Raw genomic sequence first — 24,082 nt, forward strand, 5'->3', positions numbered from 1 at the left:
AGAGTAGGCTAGGGTGAATGGGGAGTCTTCTTTGTAGAAGGTCCCCGATGCACGTAATTCCATCTTGCCTGCTTCACATTTTGTGAGCCTCCCTGTGGTATGTTCTCGGTGGTTTCCATCAGCTAAAGTCATTTTTGAGGCTCCTGGGGAGTGAGGGGGAGGAGCTCCTGCCTGTTCTCTTTGACTTTGCACTGTAATGTGTCCAATGATGAGGACGGTGAGCCACTGTGCCCCCGAACAGTGAGTGTGATGCTGAGTTCTACCTCCTGAGTCCAGCGTGACTCATAGTTAGGATTGAGTGTATTTAGTCTACCGCAAATGCTTAGCGTTGGTTTGGTCAGTCTGTTTTAGTGGAGGACATTAAAAGGTCCCCACCAGCTCTTAATAGGAATACGGAAATGACTCAGACATGGAAAAAATAAAGACTCCAAGATGCTAGAGGAAACTGCAGAAATAAACAATGCCTGGAGAGATTCCTACGGCACACACCAGCAAGGCAACTGCACACAGCTCTTTGGAAGTTATTTTAAATTCTGAATATGGGAAGTGGGCATATGGATGTTTGGTTTAAGGAAAAAAAACACTTTTTTTCAAAGAAGCTAATGTGCCTGCTCTTCAAAGGGACTTTTCCAAGTTTTTTCTTTGGGCGTGTGGCAAAGCCTTACTTAGCCTAGTATTTCGTCAGTACTGAGAGACAGTCATCCCCAGAGGGATTTTTATCAATTTCTGAGTCCCTCTGACAAAACACATGGTGCATGCATTTAACCCACTTAACCCTTTGTGTGTCAAATTCTGACTCCTTTGCCTTCTTGTCCTAAATCCTAAAGGACCGTGGTACATTGAGCTCTGTTTGACTTTGTCATGACTGGATAACCCCTTTAGACTTGTCCTGAGGTGCTGGTGGCCCTAGGGCCCTTTCCACCTGTCCGTTCAAAAAGTCTATGCTCTTCTTCCCCAGGTAGACACGTCCCTTAAAGATGCTCACTTCCTCACGAGCAGCAGGACCATTCCTATAAGAAGCAGCCAGAATTCTTCAAGGTAATAGGCTGGATTACCATGGGGCCTTTTCTCAGGGGTGATTGGAGCCTGTCTCCTTTCAGCCACATATAGTCTTTGGATAGTTCCCCTTCTATCAAAGGTGTTTGCTGGCCACATATTTCTGGGGGCATAGTTGTTTGTTGTAGCCCACCAATTCTTGTTTTTGTTTTTAATGGAAGCAGTGAGAGGGAGATGGTGGGGGCTGGAGAGGACACAGTTTGGTAGACTAAGACAAGCACCATGTGGATCCCACTTGTATAGAAGCAAATTCAAACACTTGCTGGCAGAGAAGGGAAGAGCAAGGTGGGGGACGCTCCAAGCTGGGACTGGAAGGAGAGAGGGATAGATGGGATAGACAGAGGTGTTATCAGACTGTTGGAGGAGTCTTTGGCCCCATGGCTCTTCTGTCCTACAGTCAGTCAGTCATTGCTGAGCCTCTCCTCTGGGCCATCTGATTGAAGTGAGGTCCCAGCATAGGGTGTCAGAGCCCTCTTAGAACATTCTGGGCCTCTTCTCTTTACTATATCTTCAAATTTCTAATTTTGGTTGGAAAAAATATGGCTGGCCTCCTCCCAAGGGGCACTGGGTTGTTGGAGGAAATATACTCCGATCATGTCAGAGCAGCCTGCATTCATCTCAACCCCCTGACTGGTAGTGCGGTCCTCCTTGGCCCTGTATTAGTCAGGGTTCTCTAGAGTCACAGAATGTATGGAATGGCTCTATATTGAGGGAATTTATTATGATGACTTACAGACTGTAGTCCAGCTACCCAACAATGGGCAGCTGTGAATGGGAAGTCCAAGAATCTAGTAGTTGCTCAGTCCCACAAGGCTGGTTGTTTCAGCTGGTCTTCTGTAGAAGTAGATTCCAACAGATGTGCTGGTAAGTTAACTGCAAGCAGGTGAAGAAGAGCGTATCTTCCTTCTTCCAATGTCTTTCTATAGGCCTCCAGTGGAAGGTGTAGCTCAGATTAAATGCCTGGATCTGGAATTTGCTTGTCCAAGGCTGACCCTGAGCACAGAGATCTCCTTGCCTCCGTCTCCCGGGATTAAAGGCCTGTACTACCTTGCCTGGACCTAAGCTTTTCATAGCTACTGTGCTTCAAAATCCAGGTCAGAAACTTGTGTCTTCCAGCCTGGAGATCTGGATCTCAGGTGAGCCCTCCAATTCTGGATTGTAGTTCATTGCAGATAGAGTCTAATTGACAACCAGGAATAGCCATTACAGCCCTACCTGAGGGGATATAGCCACCAGCCACTTCAGTCCCTCTTCTGCTCATCTGGCCACTAAGATGAGCTAAAATCTCTACAGGAAATGGAAATCTAGCCACACCCCATTCCACTATGTTAAATCTTTAAGTGACTTTTTGCCATCAGCAAACTGAAGTCCTCAGTGAGATCCCCCTGTTGTAGCCATTGTGAGCTCTACCTTTCCACGTGCACTTCCTGGCAGCTGTCTTGCGTATGTTCCAGAATGAAGACATTGCTAAATAACCTCATTCCCTCTCACAGGCAAGTTAGGGCTCCTCTTCTCTCATTCTTGTGTGTGTGTGTGTGTGTGTGTGTGTGTGTGTGTGTGTGTGTGTATGTGTGTGTATAAGTGTGTGTAGTGTGTATATATGGGTGTATGTGCGTGTGCATGCAGTGTCTCACAGCCTGGTGGAATGAGTATAGATCTACTCATTTCCCCTGTAGCCACCAAGTTTCATGAGCCAGGCTCTCCGTCATTATTCCTGTTTCTGTGCCCGGGATCGATGTAGACAATTCAATATACAGTTGTTCAGGAGGGCCGTGGGTAGAGAAAGAAACGGACAGAAATTCTTTCTTCAAAGCTTGTCATTTCAGTGTAAGTTTTTGTCATGACAGCAGAGGGGGGAACTTTGGCTCACTTGTGCCAACTCACTTTACCTTCCTCATAATACTCAGTGACAGATAACCAATATCAGCTCCATGTGCCACAAGGGGAAACTGATTCATGGCTGAGCTTATCTAATGTCCCACCTCTTTGTGGAGACTGGGCTTGGTCATTCTTTAACTGCTGACCCTGAAATGTCTACACTAGGTCATCCCTACCTTGGGGCTTCTGTCGTTTGTAGATATAAGAGGCTGGTGTATTTGGGGATGGGATGTATGTTTGCTTCTTTGTCGGTTTAGTTTGCCTGTTTGTTTTGGAGGCAGAACGGCTCTGTGGCATCTAGGTTGACCTCAAAGTCATGATCCTCCTGCCTAGCTTCTGGGGTGGGATTACAGATGTGTGTGCCTCCACGCCCAGCATTTGTTGGTTTTTCTTGGGAGTGCAGTTGATGTCATCTCAAGGGCTTGTTTTACAGCTTTCCTTCTGGTCTCCTAATTCCTTTACTGACTGTCTTAGGTGTCTGTGAACACACACCATGACCAAGGCAACTCTTATAAGGACAACATTTAATTGGGGCTGGCTTACAGGTTTAGAGGTTCAGTCCATTATCATCAAGGCAGGAGCATGGCAGCATCCAGACAGGCAGGGTGCAGGAAGAGCTGAGAGTTCTACATCTTCATCTGAAGGCTGCTGTGAGGAGACTCCCTTCCAGGCAGCTAGGATGAGGGTCTTATATGCCCACAGTGGCACACCTCCTCCAGCAAGGCCAAAAACCTCCTAATAATGCCACTTCCTGGGCCGAGCATATACAAACCATGACACTACCCATCCCAGCTTGGTATGGAAATTCAACCCCCAGGTCCTGGTGACAGATAAGCAGCTGCTGCTGTGGGCAAAGGGTCTTCCCACATCCTGCCTAAAGCAGGGTAAGGGGTGATGGAAAACTTGCTACCCCCACCCTGCCTCGTCTCTCCACCACTGAAGAAAACACTAGGGAAGAAACTGGTTGTCTTAGGTCATTGACCATTGGCTTGAAAGAGTTAAGGATTGTTCATCTGCAGTTAACCTAGAATTCCAGTGGGCAATCCACGCACCACAAAAGGCAGACTGGCATATTTTCCTTTTTCTGCCCAATAATCAAACAAGCCCAGTCTTGTACCTGAGTGAACTGGCAGCCAGCAGTGTCCATGTGACTTATTTATAAACACTCTTGTTGATGCTATAGTGACTGAGTGGGTACTGGGGAGCATGGCACCCCCTTCTTTTCTTCCTTTCTACTTTAAGGACTTGACAGTCAGAATGCTGTCAGAAACCAGGCCGGAAGCTTCAAGCTCTCCTAGCTTGCTTCGTGTTCTGAGTCTAGTTTAGAGTAAACACAGCGATTGTGCTATTAACCTACATTGTGGCAAATGACCGATTTTTATGGTAAAGGATCAGAGTTACAGGATACGTTAGGAATGTAGTCTTACTACTCTGGGGTAGGTTTCGAGGCTTAAGCCAGGCTTAAGAGTCAACATCCTGATACAGGGGTTACAGCCACAAGAACTGACTGGGTGTGTCCTGTAGGTTCATTTAAAACCCGCCTCCCATCAGTCTTCATTTTCAAAGGCATGTCGTAACATTCGGATACCTTCTAATGCAGTTTCTCAAGTAGAACATTTCCGAACTAATCTTTAAATCCTTCACATACCCAGTCGTCCCAGTCATCTTAGTTAAAGGACTGTGTTTCTCACTTACTTACTGCTTCCAGGTAAGAATACAGGCACATTTAGTGTCTCATAAAATCAGAGTCTCATCTCATAGTCTTCTCTGGACGTGGTCCAATGCTGGGTTGAAGGTGAAGCTGTTTATTTTGCTCATTCTTTTTGCGTCCATCCTTGAGGTTTTATTACAGTCGTCTGGGTTTCAAGCACAGTTTCTGTGCTTTGGGGACAGGGATAAACAGGTTGTGTTTCTGGCTTCATGAGCCTGCCAATCCCAAGCTAGGTGGACGATTATGCTTGGGACATAGCAGGTCTCAGCTTGCTAGGGAGGTCCAGAGAATGAAGGCAGTCAAGAGCTCTGTGGGGTATCTAGCTCTAGGGCCTGAGGTCTGGTGCAGTAGGAGTGAGTGGGTTAAAGAGCAAGCCCCTAAGTATAAAGCTAAGAGGCTGGGGCGCAAGGTGAAGGCTGCTGCGGAGGGAGGCTGAAAGAGCCAGGAACAGAGTAGCCCTATGCTAGGCAAGGGAGCTGGACTTTCTACATGCCCTGGGAACCTAGGTGGATTGTTGAGAAGTTGATCTTTTTAAAAAATATAAATCCACAGGCAGAGATTCAAATAATAGAGAGCTTGGTGTTGTAATCAATCCAAGCAGGGAGCAGGGGATGGAGGTAGCTTGGGTATGAGCTGCAAACAGGATCATGAATAAACTGGGCGTGTTGGTGATGAAGGATACCAACTCTTGGTGTCTAGGGAGAGGTGTCCCTGGGGGTAGCAGCCCAGGTCTCTCGTGGGTGCATGCTTAGTAGGTCTGGAGCCCTGTGGGGCTGACAGCCAGGTAAGAAGGTCCAGGAGAGGGTAATCTGGTGGGGCAAGAATACTTGCTATTTGTTGGCATTGGGGCTCTTGGGGGTCCCCTGAGTAGATTTCTCTAAAAGCTCACTGTAGATATGAGACTAGAACTTACCAAATGTCATCGTGAGGACCTGTGAAGGAGAAAGGGATAAGTACAGAAAGGAGACTGTAATGTAAGTTTATGTCATTTGGGACTGGAGAGGTGGCAGGCAAGACTGACCGCTTTGTGTTCTTCTTCGGATTGATCTGACGGTGTTTTAGGGACTTGGGTTTGTAGGTGAAGTGATGGGCGTGTCTTGGAAAAGGTTAGGTGAGTGCTTGATCCCTGCTATATGGTTGGACAAAGGTCCATGTAATTAAAACAGCCAAGGGATGGAATCAACCTAGGTAGGTAGGTGTCTGTCAACATGGCTAATGCACATGTGGTCCATACACACAGTGGAACATTACTCAGTCATAAAAAGAAAAAAGGTCATATCATTTTCAGAAAACAGGTGGAAGGGGTGAAGATGGTATTATCAAAAAGAATGTCACCAGTGTATTATTTCATGTGTGCAACTTAGCAAACACCCATGTATGTCATGATGGGAATGAGGGACTTGGAGGGAGAGATGAGTGGTAGGGAAACAGGTGAGGGTAATGAAGGCTAAATAAGATTGTTGTACAACATACATTTGATGAAAATGTCACAAAACTCAATGTTTTGTAGAATGAAGGCATAACGGTAAGAGTTTTAAAAGTAGACCAGGAATGCAGTTTAATATGGAGCTGAAATGCTAAGCACCATCTACAGTCATGTCGGTGAGGCCTTTGGAGACTGCTCACCAGAGACCATCTGGAAAATATAAAAACTCCCTGTGAAAGGAAATCCATCCAGACCACAAGAATAAGCTCAGCTCTACTGTGTCGATGTGTTTTAATTTAGGTTTTTTGGGTAAATCTCCGTGTATCATGCTGTACAGGTGGTTGAATATTGGGTTTTACAATGAAGGCATGACTTGAGCTGTATCCATGAAATCTCTTCCATGTGGAGACAAATGGACAAAGGCAGAGATTTGGGTTTAGTGAGTTCACGTGTCCCTTTTCCTCTTGGAGACCAGTTTCACAACCATAGCTATTGCAATACATAGGTGCTCAAGCCCCTTCTACACCCACCGGTGTGCTTTTATCATCTCCTGGTTAGTTATGGTATCTAATCAAGTGTGAACATCAAACAGTTGTTCCCGGTATCTTATAGACTGTTAACCTCCTGAAAACCATGAGTCTTCAACACAGAAGCACATTCTTTCAAGTCGATTAGCCTGGGTAGTTTTTTGGCTCTGTGGATGTAGCTCCCAATCCGGAGAACTGGGTGTGGTCTATTTTGGTTGTCGATGTGTTCTGAGGGGACTCACTTGGAGTTCAAGACTAGACATGTATATGGAGAGAGATGCCAGAAATATTTCGAATCTCAGTTGTCAAGTGTGTCCCTGATTCCATCACACATACACCCCCAACCTAACCAGAAGCCCAGTGTAACATGGAATGGTGAAGAAGGCTCTTCAGTGTGGCCTGGTGGTGTGGGTGAGGACAGCTGGGGCTCAGGACACTGAGACATTCGCTGGATTAGTAACATCCTGCCTTTCTTCCCTTCTTCTGTTTCCCCAGGAGAATATGAAAGTGCTACTGGGGCTCATTTGTCTCATGGTGCCTCTGCTGTCGCTGGAGATTGGTAAGTCACATGTTTCTTCCACTCTAGTCTACCAGCAGAGATGATGGAGAATATGTGGCACTCACTGTTCCTCTATCAGGAAATTTTTCTTCAGTTATATCCAGGACACAGAGACTTCTGACCCCAGGACTGTCCACTGGAAAGTCTTTTCCAATCTTCAGCTCTCATTCTATGCCTGGTATTTGGGGAAAACCGAGGCCAATGAGATTAAGAGCTCAGGGTCATGTTTCCAGATTTGAAATGAGAGCACCCTTCTAGGTCTCTGGCTCTAGTCCAGGCCTCTTGCCACCTCATGGCAGATGGAAAAATGTGGCAGCTGCTGATCCTGGTGATAAGCCCGGTTGTGGGCCCACAGCTACTTTTGGAATTCTTGTCCGATTTCTTCATTTTTATGGTCTCTTCTTCATTTCTTGCCATACATCTATTGAGCTTTTACAGTGTGTCAGCTGGTAGGGAATGAAGCTATAGCAGTGAACAATCTTATGCAGGCAGCTGCTGGCTGGTCCCATTCCTCCTGGGAGAGACAGAATATGTTGCTTAAGTTATGTAGTAGTGTGGATAAGGTAGTCAGAAACTCTAGGAAAACACAGAGTATCTGGGGATGGAAGTAGACAGAAGGTTCAGTTTTACACAAAACTATCTCACAGAAAGGTTGGTTTTGACTAGAACCTGAAGGAGGGATGAAAGACACCATGGGGGAAAGATGCTGGGGGAGGAAAGCGACCTTTGCAGCGTGTGCAAAGGCCCAGAGCGTCAGGCTTATCCTCGCACCTCAATACCTAGTAGAGACCAACGAGAGGCCAGAACACACAAAGTTACTGGGTTAATGGAGAGATGATAGAGGGATTGGGGAAAACCTTGAATGCTTTTTGAAGAATCTTGACTTGGCTGGCCTGAATTCTTTGTTCAAAATGAGAAGGGTTGAAGACAGGAGGTGATGGGGGTGACTCCAGGCTTACTGAAAAATGAGAACATGATTCCAATCTGTAGCACCCATGTAAAGAGTCACACGTCACTATGCAAGGGCCTGTAGCTCTAGTGCTGTGGGGGTTAGACACAGGAGGATGGCTAGGCTAGCTATCTGCAGCCTCCCTCCACCAGTGCTGCTGTCTTCCACAGCTGCCACCGCTGCCACCACCTCCACCACCATCACCTCCACCACCACCAGTCACCTCCTCCTCCACCACCACCACCTCCACCAATCACCTCTACCACCCCCACCCACTAATCACCTCCCTCTCCCTCCACCACCACCACCTCCACCACCATCACCTCCATCACCACCACCACCACCAGTCACCTCCTGCCCCCTCCACCACCTCCTCCTCCTCTACCACCACCACCACCACCACCAACAACAACAACAACAATAATTACCTCCTCCCCACACCTTCCCACCCCCACAACCAGAACCACCACCACCCCCATAACATCCAGAGAGACTATCTAATGTATTTTATCTGACTCCTTTTTGTTTTCTGTTAGAGTCTCAGGAGGCAGAGACAGAAAGAGGTTAACAGTTCAGAGGTCATTGTGATGATCTAGGCAAGCCATGATAGCAGTGTGTTCCAGATTGGGGGTGATGTTGACTTGGCCAGAGATAAAGAAGAGAGTCAGACAAAGCTGGAGTGTATTTTGAGCTAGCAGGATTTGCAGATGGAGTCCATGTGGGGTATAGGGCTATAGGGCTGAGAATGAGGCTTTGGTTTCAGCAAATTCAAAGTAGAGTTGCTGCTGCTGCAATATGGAAAGATCAGATGTTCCTGGTGTGCACACCGTGTACAGACTGATAGTTATCTTGGGTGTCTGAATGCTGCCCATGACAGGGTAGTGTGGATACTGAGAGAGACAGGATGGAAATGTGAAATCAGGGCAGCCAGCAAGCAGCTGGTGTGAGACCTGAGCCCAATCGAGGTCGCTGAGTGTGGTAAGGAAGATAGTATCAAGAACTGGCTTTCCCTTCCTGTAGCGTGATTGATGGCCAAGTGTTCAGTGGTCAGAGAGCTAGTAAAAGTCTGACCTGAAATTGTGGAGGACCAAGAAGAGAAAGTGTCTCGGGTGAATGTGTGTGTGTGTGTGTGTGTGTGTGTGTGTGTGTGTGTGTGTGTGTGTGTGTGAAATAGAAACATGTCAACGCAGGTGTGCTGAGTGAGATGACAGCCCTGAGTTATTTAATGCAGAAACTTACAAGTCCCTCTCCTGCTGGAGTGGGTCCAACCCACAGACACGCAGGTCACTACTGTTGTTGCTGCTGGCTGTTTTCTGTAGCTAAGCATTGTAGCCCTCAGAGTGAGACTGCCCCACCACTAGTTCAGGCTGACTTCCTGAGAGATTTTCTGAGATCTGAAGTATTAGTGTACACATCTATTAGGAAATCACAATCAAAGTCAAGATAATAAACGTATCTACCACTCTCTTGCCTCCTCTCCATCCCTCCCCACCATCTCAGCCCCAGACAAGCTACTTCCTGTCACCGTAGACGGCCTTGTGCTCTCCGAAACGTTAAACAAACAGATGTATCAGCATGTGCTTGTTTTGAGGGAAAGGGATATGATGGTTTTTTTTTTAAAAATCCAGATTAGTCGTGAGGCTTACTCACGTTGTAAGGATTGATGCTGGTCATTGAATGACCTTGGCAGCCTTCTGTTTTATGGAGACAGAGACATTGTTTATCCATTTATGTGCCCATGGACACTAGTGTGGTTTTAAATATGATTTTAATAGAAATATAAGTACAAATATGTCCCTTTGCTCCTCTTTTCCTCCATCCAGCCCCTCCCACCACTTTCCTTTGAACCCCTCCCTGCCTCTCACTCTCAAGTTGATAATCTTGTTGTAATTGTGATTAATCAGTTCCATCAGGTCTTAATATGGGCCTAGCCAGCCCCCCAATAGTGGAGCCTGAGCCCTGCTGGTTTCTTAAATCAGCTTTAGCACAATCACTGGGTGGTTATCCCCAATCTGTTTTCTTTGCTAGACTGGCTAGGTCCCAGCTGCGCTTCCCAAGTAACTCACTGTTTGAGTCTCAGCCAGGCTGCCTTCCTGCTCCATCAGCCTGTCCTCAGGATGCGCTTCTCCTGGCCACATGCTCATGGTCCATCTTTCATGGCTACCTCAGCCCCTCTCCATCTTCCTTCTCCTCTTCTCTCCCATTCTTTCTCTCTCTGTCTATCTCTGTCTGCCTCTGCCTCTGCCTCTGCCTCTGCCTCTGCCTCTGCCTCTGCCTCTGCCTCTGCCTCTGCCTCTGCCTCTGCCTCTGCCTCTGCCTCTGCCTCTGCCTCTGCCTCTGCCTCTGCCTCTGCCTCTGTCTCAGTCCCTACCTGTAAAGCCCTTCACCCCAGCCCAGTAACCAAAGCCCCGTATTCCTCTAAAAACTGGCCTTCCTCTATTTTCCCCAGTTATGGGCTGTAGCCACTTTTATTTAACTAATACATTTAAATTGGGGAGCAAGGTTTACACAACAAAGGCCAGTATACCAGATCTTGGGGTTCAAAACTTAGCATTTGTATACACAGCAGCACCAGATGAATCCCCAACATGGTAGCTTCTCTTTCTTTGATCATTAGTGTTACATATGTGCATGAATGCTTTTGTATGTACAAAGATAGAGATAGAACATTTTGAGTCCACTTTGGTTGCTTGTGTGTATATGGTTTCAGGGTGACCACTCTGCATTAGATAACCAATCATGGGGCTCAGCCCTGGGTGAAGCTAATTCTGTCCCCCTGCCTCCTCTCGTTGGTTGCCTGTCGTTTTTTTGTCTAAGGACCCCATGAAGATTTCCCCTTCCAGGTTATATGCTCCTTGATACTGTCCTTGTTCTGGTCTGCTTGCACAGCTGTTTCTAGGAGAGATGGGTTCACAGCACACTTCCTGGTGCAGCCTTTCCGCTCTCTCTTCCTTGATGTTCCCAGTCACAGATGTAGGAGCTGTGCTGTAGATGGGGTTAGGCTCCTCACCACAGTCCACTGATCTCATTTCATCCAGATAAGCTTTTCTGTGATCATCTCCATCTGCCATAAAGAGAGGATTTTTTTTTTTATGTGAGGGAGGTAGCCATGCTGATCTGTCAGTATTAGCACATGCATACACACACACACACACACACACACACACACACACACACACACCATATATATATATAATATTTTGAACATCATTGTGAAACAAATGATGAAAAGAGAGAGAAGTTACAAGCCAAAACTACTTCATATGTTTTTACAAAAAAATAGTCCATTTGAAATTATGTATGGGCACAACTATAAAACTAAAGTTTTACACTTTGATTAGGTTACTGATAGTCCGTGTTTCTTTGTGTGGATGTGGGTTGTTGTATAGGCTGCACAGCTCCCTCTGAGGTACATTTTTTTTTTTTTTTGTAATGAGAGTCATGGTTTTTGATGAACCACCTAGTCTTGGTTTATCTGTAAATGTCTTCATTTCTCCTTCATTTTGAAATGTCATCTCACTTCTTCCTGGTCCCAGTGGATTCTGGGAAACAATTGCACTTAATGAAGGACTTGTGTGCAGTACAAGACATTTGTCTTACAGCATTCAACGCTCCTTCCCTTCCTATGCCTGAACTCTGAAGTACTTAGGTAGATGTGTCTTCTACTTTATTCTTAAAGTTTTTTTCTTCTTTTTCTCTGAAGTGAAATTTTTAAAATTTTATTTAATCTCTTTTTTATACTCCAGATTTTGTCCCCCTCCCAGGCCACCCTCTGACTGTCCCCATCCCATCCCTCCTCCTCTGTTTTTAAAGTTTTTGAAGCTCATTAGATGTGTGGATTAATGTGTTTGGGAGGTAGGAACATGATGTGATTTCCTCATGTGGTGTTTTATTGGCCCTTCTTCTTGGGATTCCCGTTATGCACAAGTCATTTGTTCTTAGAGGCACCAAAGACACTCAGCTGATCGATTGTCATTTACAAGTTCCTTTTTCTGTCAATCCATACTCAGCCTCTCTAGTGAAGCAGTTTTTATCTTAGTTATGGGATTTTTCCATCCCAGAATTCCAGATTTCAATGATTTCTCCTTTTTCCTTGTCGTTGTTGTCACTGTTGCCACTGCCTGCTTCTTCTTCCTCTTCTTCCTCATTCTCTCCTCCTCCTCCTCTTCCTCTTTCTCTTCTTCCTCTTACCCATCTTCCTCCTCCTCTTCTTTCTTCTTCATTAACATCCTCCTTGGTAAGACATTGTTATCATATAGTTCTTTTATATTTTAGAAATATTTTTCAGGAGTTTGGAATATATTATTGAGAGATATAATAGAGTCTTTGCAGAGTAGATGTAACACCCCCACACTCCCCTGAAATAATCTCTATTGGCAGCTTTGTTTATCCTGTGTTTTGACCCAACTTTCCTGTTATTGTTTTTCTTTTTTTTGTTGTTGGTTTGTTTTGTTTTTTGAAGTGTTTTGCTGAAAATTGGTCATTTTTGGAAGCATAATGTATAATCTGGTAACCAGATATCCTCCTTCTATGTATCCATAGTTTTCTGTTATTACTGAGTTATTTTTAAAGTCTCTCTCTCTCTCTGTCTTTCTGTGTTTCTGTCTCTGTCTGTCTGTCGCTCTCTGTGTGTGTGTGTGTGTGTGTGTGTGTGTGTGTGTGTGTGTGCATGTACCATTGCTCATGGAGTCCAGAAGGGAATCGTGCAACGTTTGGAGCTGTGTTGCAGTAATTTCCAACACCAATAATCCCGTACAAAACCCACTACAATCCAGTTATTATCATTATAAGCGATATGCCTAGATTGGGCAGAACTAGCACTATATTGATTTATTCCCCAGCTATGGGACCCTTTGCTACTTGCAGCTTCTCCTGGCCACTCTGCTCCATCTTTGCTTTTTCCTCCTTCTCTCCCTCTCCCTGTACCTGCCCCCACTCTCGAAGCCCTCCAGTCCCACCTTTACCCTCCACTGCACAATCACAGGCTCCAGCCTTTATTGACCAGTAACTGGGGAGAAGGCTCACATGAGATCACCTGAGCAGGTGATTGACCACTTCCACTCGTTGTGAGGAAGCAGAATTAACATCAGAACAACCCACAACAGAGCTGGAGTTACAGGCATTGGTGGCATGTGATGTTGGTTCTGGGATCTGAATTCTGGTCCTCTGAGAGGCAGTAAGCACTCTTTACCACTGAGCCATCTTTCCAGTCCATTGTTAGGTGATTTTTGTTTTACATGGTTTAAGTTGTTGCTGTTGTTTTTGTTAATTCGTTTGATGGACTTTCTGAACCAGCCTTGTAGAGTCTATGTCTATTGAAGTCACTGGTAAATGTAGTGACTGGCTAATGATTAGAAGACCTGTGGCCCTGTATTCTCTACCTTTTGCTGAGGGGCAACATGTGAGCTGTTTACAGCTCTGCCTTAGCCTTTCCTTCCTGCCTGTAGATGACCTCAGATGTGAGTCTGAACCCTTTTCTGGATCTGTTGGACAGCTGTGCATGTGTGAGTCTGATCCTCCTTTCCCAGGAATAGGCCAGAGCATTCAGGTCTCTCTTAGGCTATGGCTCTTGTGTTCTGACTGAGGTAGCTTCAGTAAACACTTGCTGCCTTATTAAATAGTTGACACTGAGTTTGTTCCCTGAACACCTTGAGGATAGGGCTCTTCTGAAGAATCTGAGTCAGGTCAGTAACCTGGATATTTGAGAACCTCCAGACCTGCTCTGCTTGTGCAAAGCTGCTTGTTTTCAGAGACATTATATTTGCACAGGTCCTGGTTTGAATATTAGGGATCTGAGGAGAAGGGTGTGGTAGCTAATTCACAAAGCAATAAAACATGCTGTTCCATTTTTATCAACAACTTCCTGAGTCTTCCTCCTTCTCCTTCTGTTCTTTCTCCTTGTCTCCCTCCTCCTCTTCCTAATAAATGTTTCTCTGAGTGTCGGATGCCTTTGACTTAGGGGAAACCCAGACAAACCTGAACCCCACCTTGGCCTTACCCTGCTTTTAGGGATGAACGAGTTACAGAGACTAAGTTATGTTTCTGTAGAACATGCAAGTTGACAAGATGGCTGTTTCTTCTAATTTACTTTGTATTTTTTTCAAAAACCACTTCAATATATTTGTGTGTATTATGTCTGAGTCTTGATGCTAATCGAGTGACACATGCTGATGCTATTCTGACTTAGTTGTGACAACTTTATAAAGCTTTATAGGTTTATAAGATTTTGGTAATGAGTTTTGGGGTGCTCAGAGATAAGAACCCAAATGCCTCGTTTGTCAATTTGTATGAAATGTTCTGATCATATTTTGATTGAGATTAAATTGAATATAAATGTGTTTGGAATATATTTAACAGGAACAGCTTAACAAGAGCAATTCTGTTTTTACAAATAAATCATTTATCTACTTGTTTGTAACTTATCTAACTTACTGAAGTGAAATTTTCCAACTTTCAGTCTATAATTTTATTTTATACATTTAACTTTAGTTTTTAATACCTTTTGGTACTACTGTAATGTGATTTCTAAAAATCACAGTTTGCTGAGAGTTTTATTGAATTTTAATTAAATGCCTCTTTCTGCATCTGTTGAGATTTTTGTATAATTAAAAAAGCTCTTAGTATATGGATATTTAAAGTTTTAATGTTTTTCAAATATAAATTTATAATACATTATCTTTTTAACATATATCCTGTAGGATTCAATTAGGTAAAATATTTGAAAGAGACACATCTGTATTTATAAGAGAGTTTGGTTTGTGGTTTCGTTGTAATGAAATTGGTTTGGGTAACAGATTGATGCTGATGTCACATGTAAGTTTGGAGGCATCACTGTCTCCTTAATATTTGGGAGGGTTTGATCAGAATTGACAATCATGTCTTTGCTACCAGGAAAGACCTGAATGTGAAGCCATCCAGACTTGACATGGTCTCTGGTAGGATCTTTTACTACAAGTTCTCTTAGAAGGCACAGGACAGTTTAGGCTATCTCTCCCTGAGGATGTTTTGATAGCTTGTGTCTTTCAGAAATCTTTGCCATTTTATTTATGACATTGGATTTATTACATTAAGGCTGTTCATGATACTCCTCTTACCCTTTCAAGGTCCCTTTAATGAGACATCTTTTTTCTCCTGATTAGAAATTTATTTATTGGAGGTTTAGTTTTCCTCTACCAGATCTTTATTAATTTTATGAAAGATGTATCTATTCTGGAATCTTTAATTGCTCTTCCTTTTCTCTTTTTATTTCAACCATGTCTTCCCAGTCATTGTTTACTATCAGCTTACACTGCTGCTGGATTAATCAAGTTTGGTATTTTCTAAAAGGTATGATTGCTTCATATTTCGAGGAGCTGTTCACAGCTGGTAAGGCTGTGCCCGCAAGGCCTAGTCATTTCTGAGGTTTGTGGGCAGTTTGCGGCCTAGAGCCTGCTTCTCATGTGTCGTCTGACCCCGGCTCTGCTTCCACACCCCTCAGGATTGATCAGCCTTTCACACACAAACCCAGCCTTTCTTCCTCCTGCTGGGAGTGAGTGCACAGCCAGGGGGCGATCACCCATGAGTAAGCTCCTATCACCTGGATGCTCTGCCGCCCATGTGGATCCTGAAATTGCTGAGCTGGCCTCTGCTGATTTCAATCCATGAGCTAAAACAAGGGTTTCATTCGTTTAAATTGTTTCAGTCACAACAATAAGTAAAAAAGATGGATCCAGGAGCCATTAGTATCACGTTCTGGCGAAGAAGATGTCTAGTGTTATCTGTGTCTGGAAACTATGCATGAGCTGACTTTAGAGGTGACGGGCAGTTAGTTGTATGTAGGGGATTTCAAGGCAGTCCAACATTCAGGCTATGGCAGGGTTGTTGCTGGCTGTGCTCAGTCAAGTTTATAGTGAGGTTAGGGATCACACTGTGGAGCAGAGGAGTTCAAAACTTGCCCTTTGGTCAGAAGAAGCCAGGGTAAAGCTGAGGCTAAGAAGATGTGATGTCTGAAGATAGCGGTGCCTTTTAAAAGAAGTTGAGTGCTTCACAAGGTCGTCTCAAGGGTATGAAAGCACCTCTGGGGTGCCCATCTCATCATGGAGGGCCACCTGCCCAAGGAAAAGGCACTGTTTCAGTTACTTGAGTCCTCCAGGGGCTCAGAGGCCATACAGCAATGGTCCAAGGAGGTAGAGCTAACATTGAAGCTAGCAGAAGACCTTAGTATCAGCCATACAATGCCATCATTCATGATAAAAAAAATGTGAATTTTCAAAGGAATTCCTGAGAGTACAGGCACTGCAACAGGCTTGGAAGTCCTGTAAGCAGTCAAGAGAGGTCATTTAGAGAAACTTGACCCTGTGGTGTGTTTCCCTGATTAGTTCTTGATATGCCCAGCCCACTGTGAGTGATATAAGTTGTTTTGTTGTTGTACAGGTGCCCATAGTAAGAGATGGTCTTGAGTCTCAGTAGAGACATGGGCTTAGAGTTCCCAGTACTGTTAGAACTTTAAGGACCTTCTTGCGTATTCTTACAGATGGGATGGCCTACAAGCAGTTTTTATATTGTAAGCAATCATGAGCCTTTGAGGGCCAGGGTTTGAATGTTGGGGTTTGAAGATTAAATTTCCTCCATAGGCTCATCCTTACGTTAACTACCTGCAACTGTGAAGTTTCACTATGAGTGAAGTATTATTTAACAGGACATTTTGTCTGATAGTGTTTTCTTCTTTGTGAAGGAATTCTTGGACAGTTTCTCGAGAGTACAGATCTCCAGAGGATGGATTCTTAGAGCTTTTAACATCCTCTCGGTGATTTGGAAAGTCATTTTCACTGGAATGACGGCTGGATAATATTTTTACTCCCTAGAAGAATGGTTGTAACTAACCCCTTTTGGTTTTGTTTCTTAACAGATGTACTTAAAAATGAAAAAGTAGCCAGGTGGTGGTGGCACATGCCTTTAATCCCAGAGTTTAGGAGGCTGAGGCATGTGGATCTCTATAAGTTCAAGGCCAGTCTGGTCTACAAAGCTAGTTCTAAGACAGCCAAGACTATACACAGAAACTGTGTCTTGAAAAAAATAACAAAATAAACAAATACATTTAAAAAAAGCATCTCTGGCTACTTAAGATTTTCTTGTCACTGGTGTTAACAGTCTTATTTTAGACAGTTGGCGTGGTTCCCTTTTTCCTTTTCTTGGTGTTCATTGTGTCTTTGGGGCTCAGGCTCATTATAACTTCTTAAGAAATTTCAGCATGTGTTTCCACACTCCCTCAGCAGTTCATAGTCAACATGATCCAGCTGCCCCAGCTATCTCTTAATCTCAGATATTTTCTAAAGTTGCATCTTCAGGTTTTCTTAGTTTTTCTTCCCAGTATATTTTCAACTTGGCGATGCATTTTTTTTTTTTTTTTGAGTACTAGAAGTCTTTTCTTTTTAATTGTTTTATGTCTCTGTTGCCTGTCTCTTCCATCTCTTTTAGCATCTTGAGCAAGTAGAAGACAATATTACGGCAAGCCTTGAACAGTCTTGTGTCCTATGGGTGTCCAAATAAGTTGTTCAAGTGGGAGGGCGTATATTCAGTCTTCTCTTCTCCTTTGTACAGAAGTCACTGTTTCCCCTTCATTATTCCTCCCTTTAGAAGAATAGGGAGAAAGTAAGAGGGGATAGTAACCTGCCCGGGGTACAGCCCACAGGGAACATGTGACAAAGCAGGAACTGACTGTAAATGATTCAAACTCTGAAGACCACGGTCTTGAACGCACAACTGGAGAGTGTACACATGGCAGGAGCTGGTGTCTTTACTAACCAATGATGCTAAATTAGTTCAGATGTGTAAGTCACATTAAGAAACACTGGAAACTCTTCTTGACATTGCTTCTCCTTTCTCTCTTTTAAAGACGTATGTACAGAATATCCAAATCAGATCGTTTTGTTTTTATCTGTAAATGAAATTGATATTCGCAAGTGTCCTCTTACTCCAAATAAAATGCACGGCGACACCATAATTTGGTACAAGAATGACAGCAAGACCCCCATATCAGCGGACCGGGACTCCAGGATTCATCAGCAGAATGAACATCTTTGGTTTGTACCTGCCAAGGTGGAGGACTCAGGATATTACTATTGTATAGTAAGGTAAGAAAGGGATGCATGTACATGTCCTAAGTTTCTATGATAGTTAAGGACAGAAAAACACTTTAATAATGATTAATTTCCATCTTTTACTTTGTTTTAGAAACTCAACTTACTGCCTCAAAACTAAAGTAACCGTAACTGTGTTAGAGAATGACCCTGGCTTGTGTTACAGCACACAGGCCACCTTCCCACAGCGGCTCCACATTGCCGGGGATGGAAGTCTTGTGTGCCCTTATGTGAGTTATTTTAAAGATGAAAATAATGAGTTACCCGAGGTCCAGTGGTATAAGGTAATTTCGTTTTCAATGTGATATTTTACTTTTACATAGTTTTCCATTACTAACAGTAAAATGTATCTACAAAAGTATTTGCTTGAATATTGCTCTCTTTGTAGTGGTGCAACTTCATAGAGAGATGAACAAAAAAAATATGATCATGTTCACTGATCCTTACAAATTACCTAGAATCTTAAAACCCTTGTCTCTATCTGCCTTAGTAAGATGTAGTTTCAAGAAAAGTGCTAGAACATCCTTTGAGAGAATAGATTAGAAATTTAAGCCCCTTAAGAGAGAACTTTTTATAACAGAGATAGTGTTTTGTGTTTCATTAAAAACATATGTTCTGGGGCTGCAGGGATGGCTCAGGGATTAATAGCATGCATGGCTCTTGCACAGAACTAGAATTTGTTTTCCAGCATGCACAGAAAAGGCGGCTCACAACTGCCTATAATTACAGATCCACCTGCCGCCCCCTTCTGGCCTCCATTGGTACTGTCCTCGTGTGCACAAACCTCTACCGCACACATACACACACTCATAATTAAAGATAAAATAAAAATAAATCCTAAAAGACTAATGAAAAGCTAAATGCTTCATACGTAACATGGTAGCGTCTGTAGCCACTTAATCAGTAGGTGGAACACAGCGTATTTTATTACCTTTAGCTTACCTAGTCTGGTGGAACTTACATGCGAACATCATCTTTTAGAGATGAAAGAATATGAAATGAATAGTATCCGTGCAGGAAGGGGCTGTGGTGTTGAGAAATGTCAGCATTATTGCTTCAATCACATCTTCTGTGAAATAAATTTGTCTTCACCCGTCTTTGTGGCATACGCCTCTGGGCTTCAAATTTTGAAATGTAATTATCCCCCCCTCCATGCCCCCTCACCTCAAATAGAGATAAAACATGCTGTATACAACTGAGCTTTCAGTTACTTTCTCTGTCATGAATTTGTGAAAAACAGAAGTGAAAAACTTGTGTTCCTATTCCACTGCACAGGGGAGCTCCTAACTGTCCCATGCCTCTTTTTATTTATTCTTGTTTAGAACTGTAAACCATTCCACTGCACAGGGGAGCTCCTAACTGTCCCATGCCTCTTTTTATTTATTCTTGTTTAGAACTGTAAACCTCTGCTTCTTGACAACGTGAGCTTCTTCGGAGTAAAAGATAAACTGTTGGTGAGGAATGTGGCTGAAGAGCACAGAGGGGACTATATATGCCGTATGTCCTATACGTTCCGGGGGAAGCAATATCCGGTCACACGAGTAATACAATTTATCACAATAGGTGAGTCACAGCTCTGACCCCTGGTGTTGGCATGTGGACTGGCCTTAGAGACCACCGTTCTGATATCATTGCTCTGTTGTCTAAAAAGGAACTAAGTCTAGGAACTGGTCAATGACTCACAAGGTCTATTGGTCACACAAAGTAAAATAGGGAAGAGACAGTTTGTTTTGACTCATGTGTCCAGAGAGAATGCAGTTGGTTATGGCGAGGGAGGCATGGAAGCTGGAGTGTGAGGATAGCTCGGCAGTCGGGAAGAAGGGTGATAGGATTTCATGGGCACACTGGAAGGAGAGAGAGAAGTGGGGAGAGGGGGGGGAGGGGAAGGTGAGAGGAGAAGATGGGAGGGAAAGGAGGAGAAGAGGGAAGGAAAGGAGAGAGAGGGGAGGGAGAGGAGGGGAGGGGAGAGAAGGAAGAAAAAGGAACTTCTCAGTATGGTAGCAGTGAGGAGGGCCCAGCAGTCAGGAAGGAGGATGATAATGTTTCATGGGCACACTGGAAAGAGGGGGGGAGGATGAGGGAAGGAAGGAGAGAGGAAGGGAGGGAGGGAAGGGGGGACAGAGAGAGGGAGGGGAGGGGGATGGAGGTAGAGGTATGGACGGGGAGAGGAAGCAGAGAGTAGATAGATATATAGAGCCAGCAATAGAGAAAGAGAGATAGAGCTAGACAAATGATTGATAGATGATAGAGATAGATAGTCAGAAATGGGTTCAACTATAAAATCTTAAAACCTCACTCCCCCCCCCCCCCACACACACACAGTGACATCCTGTCTCCAGCTCTGCTTTATCTACCAAAGGTTCCACAACCTTTCCAGATAGTAGTACCAGCTGGGGACCAAGTGTTCAAACTCATGAGCCTGTGGGGGGATGTTCATGTTCATGTTCAAACCACAATGCAAAGTCTTATGGTCTTAATTTCATTTTTTGTTAGTAAGTAGTACATGGATATTTTTCATTACTGCTCCTGGTGCAATGCTAATTAGACAAATGCATTATGAATTATACTTTCCAATCAATCTTGTTAAATATCTTCGATATCACTGAAGGTAGTTCCTCCAAGGAGCTCCCGGACTCTCTTTAGTGGGTACATTACTGTGTGAGAGCATGCTCTGGGGGAGTCTGACTCTATGGGAGTCACTGACATTGGAGATATAGTACAGTGGTGGGACATTTGTCTAGTATGTGTGGAACTTTGGGTCCCACTCCCAGGACTGTAACAGGCAAACCCAAAAGTACAACAGAGCAGTCATGCAATGGAATAGATTCCCAGGAGCCAGGAGATGTTATCTACCCAGAATGCACTGTTTGGTTTCCTTGATCACTTAATCTTTAAGTGAATCTCCTTTTCTATAAGAAGATGGTGTGGCATGTAAGGCTTTGAAAAGATTAGGTATGAGGTAAGCTCATCTTGTGGTCACATGCCTGATGCAAAGCAGGCCTTGCTATGAAACAGATGTGCAGTTAGCAGGCATGTGAGGACCAGTCTTAATGTTTTCACGGCTCTCCACCCCATCACATCCATATATCATATTAAAAACTGTTTCTCAACAAAAGTGAACCAAATTGCACTTTTACAAGTTACCTGTGAATGGGCAGTGTCTTAGGGTTTTACTGCTGTGAGCAGACACCATGACTAAGACAGCTCTTATAAAGGACAACATTTAATTGGGGCTGGCTTACAAGTTCAGAGGTTCAGTCCATTATCATCAAGGCAGGAAGATGGCAGCATCTAGGCAGGCATGGTGCAGGCAGAGCTGAGAGTTCTACATCTTCATCTGAAGGCTGGTAGCAGAATACTCCCTTCCAGGTAGTTAGGATGAGGATCTTAAAGCCCAAACCACAGCAACACACCTACTCCAACAAGGCCACACCTACTCCAACAGGGCCACACCTTCTAATAGCGCCACTCCCTGGCCCAAGCATATTCAAACCACCACAGGCAGAGTATTTAACCTTTCTGTAAATGGTGGTTTTCAGTAATAAGAAGCTGATCTATCAGCTGGACTTTTTTTTTTTTTTTTAAGGATCAACTTCAAGCAATTATGTTGGGACACAGTTGCAACTATCCCAGGCAAGCTTGTGATAGGAGGACCATACACATAGTTGAGTTTTCTGTATTTTATAGTCACTTCTTTTTCATGGACTAATTTTATTAAATAAAATCTTAACACTTGCTTTGACCCTACAAGCACTGGCTAGATGTAACTTTTGAGTGGTCATCTATTGAGCATGTCCTGTCTTGTCTGTAGGAAAGATGGAGTCCAATCTTGTGCCCTCCTGAGATTCTTTTGTTTGCCTGCCTATGGAGGGGGAACTACCGGGCATCTCGTCTGTTTCTCGTTCTTTCTCCTCAGCCACAAATCAACTCACAGCACCAATCTTGGAAAGAAGCAGGAGATTAATTTTTAGAGGCTTCTTGAATGCTTTCTGACTATTTAAATAAATTATGCCAAGTTGTCTGTCACTTACCAGTAGCTGCTGTGTTGGTGCCATAGTAACTCAGCACGTTGTACCCAGCACTGGCTGTGATAGCTATTGCCTTTCCCACTTTGCAGCACGAAGAGAGCCCTCCAATCCCCAGGGTCCTGTGCACATAGGTGCTGTGTACAGAGTAAATTCTCATTAATGTTTGTACTTTCTTAGTAGAGTTGTGTGTATTCATACTCATTTCTCTTTCTTCTCTTGTGAGTGTATGTTTATCTTTGTGTGTACATGTACACACATGTATGTGAGAGTACAGGTATATCTATGTGTGTGTGTTGGCTGGAGAATACCTGTATGGTCCACCTCTGTGGTGTGTATGGTCCAACCTTGCTTCAGGTGTTCAGTTTCTGGGGTCTCCCCTCCTCTTCCTCATTTTTTATCTCCTGCTGTACTTGAGGGACTGTCCAGTCAGATCCAGTTCAGTGTTGGCCCAGTGATGGTATCACCTGTGATCTGCCTGGACAAAGGCTCAGGAACTCTGTGGGTTTTCCTTTTGCAGATGAAAACAAGAGGGACAGACCTGTTATCCTGAGCCCTCGGAATGAGACGATCGAAGCTGACCCAGGTAAGCAGGCTTCCCAGGGTGTGGTGAGGCCATTATCCTGGACTCACGATGAAGATGTGTGTGTACCTTCACAACACACACATCACAAGCTACAGAGGGATGGTGACACATTCTCCGCTGTCCATTGTATAGTTAAATGAGTTTTAAATGGTTTGAATTTATTTCCTAAATTTATTTTTTTTAAGTTTTTGCCTCTTAAGGCAAAACCATAACCATATGAGACTCTCCTACCCCTGCTTTCCAATGGAACCTTACTATCAATGCAAACCACAGCCACGTGTTAATGATATACAATTTATCTCATTGGCACAGAATTTTTTTTTATAGTTAGAGCTAATCTTTTAGGTAGTAAGAGGTAAGACTATATATGTAAAAAATGATAATTGATCTACAAAATGCTTTTCCAGGCTAGTCAGCTTTTTTAAAAGTCAAAAATAAAGATCCACCCTGGTCATTGTGTGTGTCCCTTTCTGTCATGTACGGATCAGCCTTTGCAGCCTCCAGAGAGAGAGAGAGGGGGGGGGGGAGGGGAGAGGGGAGAGGGGAGAGGGGAGAGGGGAGAGGGGAGAGAGGAGAGAGGAGAGGGGAGAGAAGAGTGAGAGAGAGAGAGAGAGAGAGAGAGAGAGAGAGAGGAGAAGAGAGGAGAGGAGAGGAGAGGAGAGGAGAGGAGAGGAGAGGAGAGGAGAGGAGAGGAGAGGAGAGGAGAGGAGAGGAGAGGAGAGGAGAGGGAGAGCGCTGTGTTAAGCTGGTGGTGTGCACTGTAGCTTGGGAAGTCCAGGCAGTGAGACTGGGAGCCTGAGATTCTCCTTGACCACAAATGGGTTCTGTCTTAAAGACAATAAAATAGAAAGGAGATGGGATGACTCTATCAGTAAAGGCTGTGGGGGCCTGAGTTTGACTGCATCGTCCATGCTAAGAGCTGGGTGTGAGGATGGACATTTGTAATCTCTGCTGGGGACACAGAAACAGGTGCAGACCTATGACTGGATCACCAGCCAGTCTGGAGTAATAGGTGAGCTCTATTGCACACAGATACACCTGCACTCTTACACACATATATACACATACACAGATACACACACAGACACAAGTATACCTGCACACTTAAACACACAGAGATACACCTATACTCTTACATACGTGCACAGATATACAGACTTACACAGGTATACCTGCACTCTTAAACACATATACACACACAGATATACCTGTACTCTTCCCCACATACATAGACACACACACACGTA

At 44.1% G+C, this 24,082-nt stretch overlaps 1 protein-coding gene across 14 annotated transcripts in view; it reads left to right on the forward strand.

Annotated features, from left to right (window-relative positions):
- Positions 1-24,082, forward strand: part of Il1r1 (interleukin 1 receptor, type I) — a 93,722-nt gene that overhangs the window by 52,660 nt on the left and 16,980 nt on the right. For 7 of the 14 annotated variants that reach the window (XM_006495719.2, XM_017317595.1, XM_017317613.1 and 4 more), the window contains 6 exons: positions 959-1,038; positions 7,094-7,157; positions 17,981-18,218; positions 18,319-18,508; positions 19,619-19,787; positions 22,770-22,835. In XM_006495719.2, the coding sequence (XP_006495782.1) occupies positions 7,100-7,157; positions 17,981-18,218; positions 18,319-18,508; positions 19,619-19,787; positions 22,770-22,835 (721 nt within the window). In that variant the 5' untranslated portion in view covers positions 959-1,038; positions 7,094-7,099. Of the gene's footprint in view, positions 1-958; positions 1,039-1,982; positions 2,193-7,093; positions 7,158-17,980; positions 18,219-18,318; positions 18,509-19,618; positions 19,788-22,769; positions 22,836-24,082 lie in introns of all 14 variants that reach the window. The other 7 variants (XM_006495713.3, XM_006495722.3, NM_008362.2 and 4 more) reach the window with 2 other exon arrangements.

The sequence above is a fragment of the Mus musculus genome, chromosome 1, assembly GCF_000001635.26.
Source record: "Mus musculus strain C57BL/6J chromosome 1, GRCm38.p6 C57BL/6J".
Classification (NCBI taxonomy): domain Eukaryota; kingdom Metazoa; phylum Chordata; class Mammalia; order Rodentia; family Muridae; genus Mus; species Mus musculus.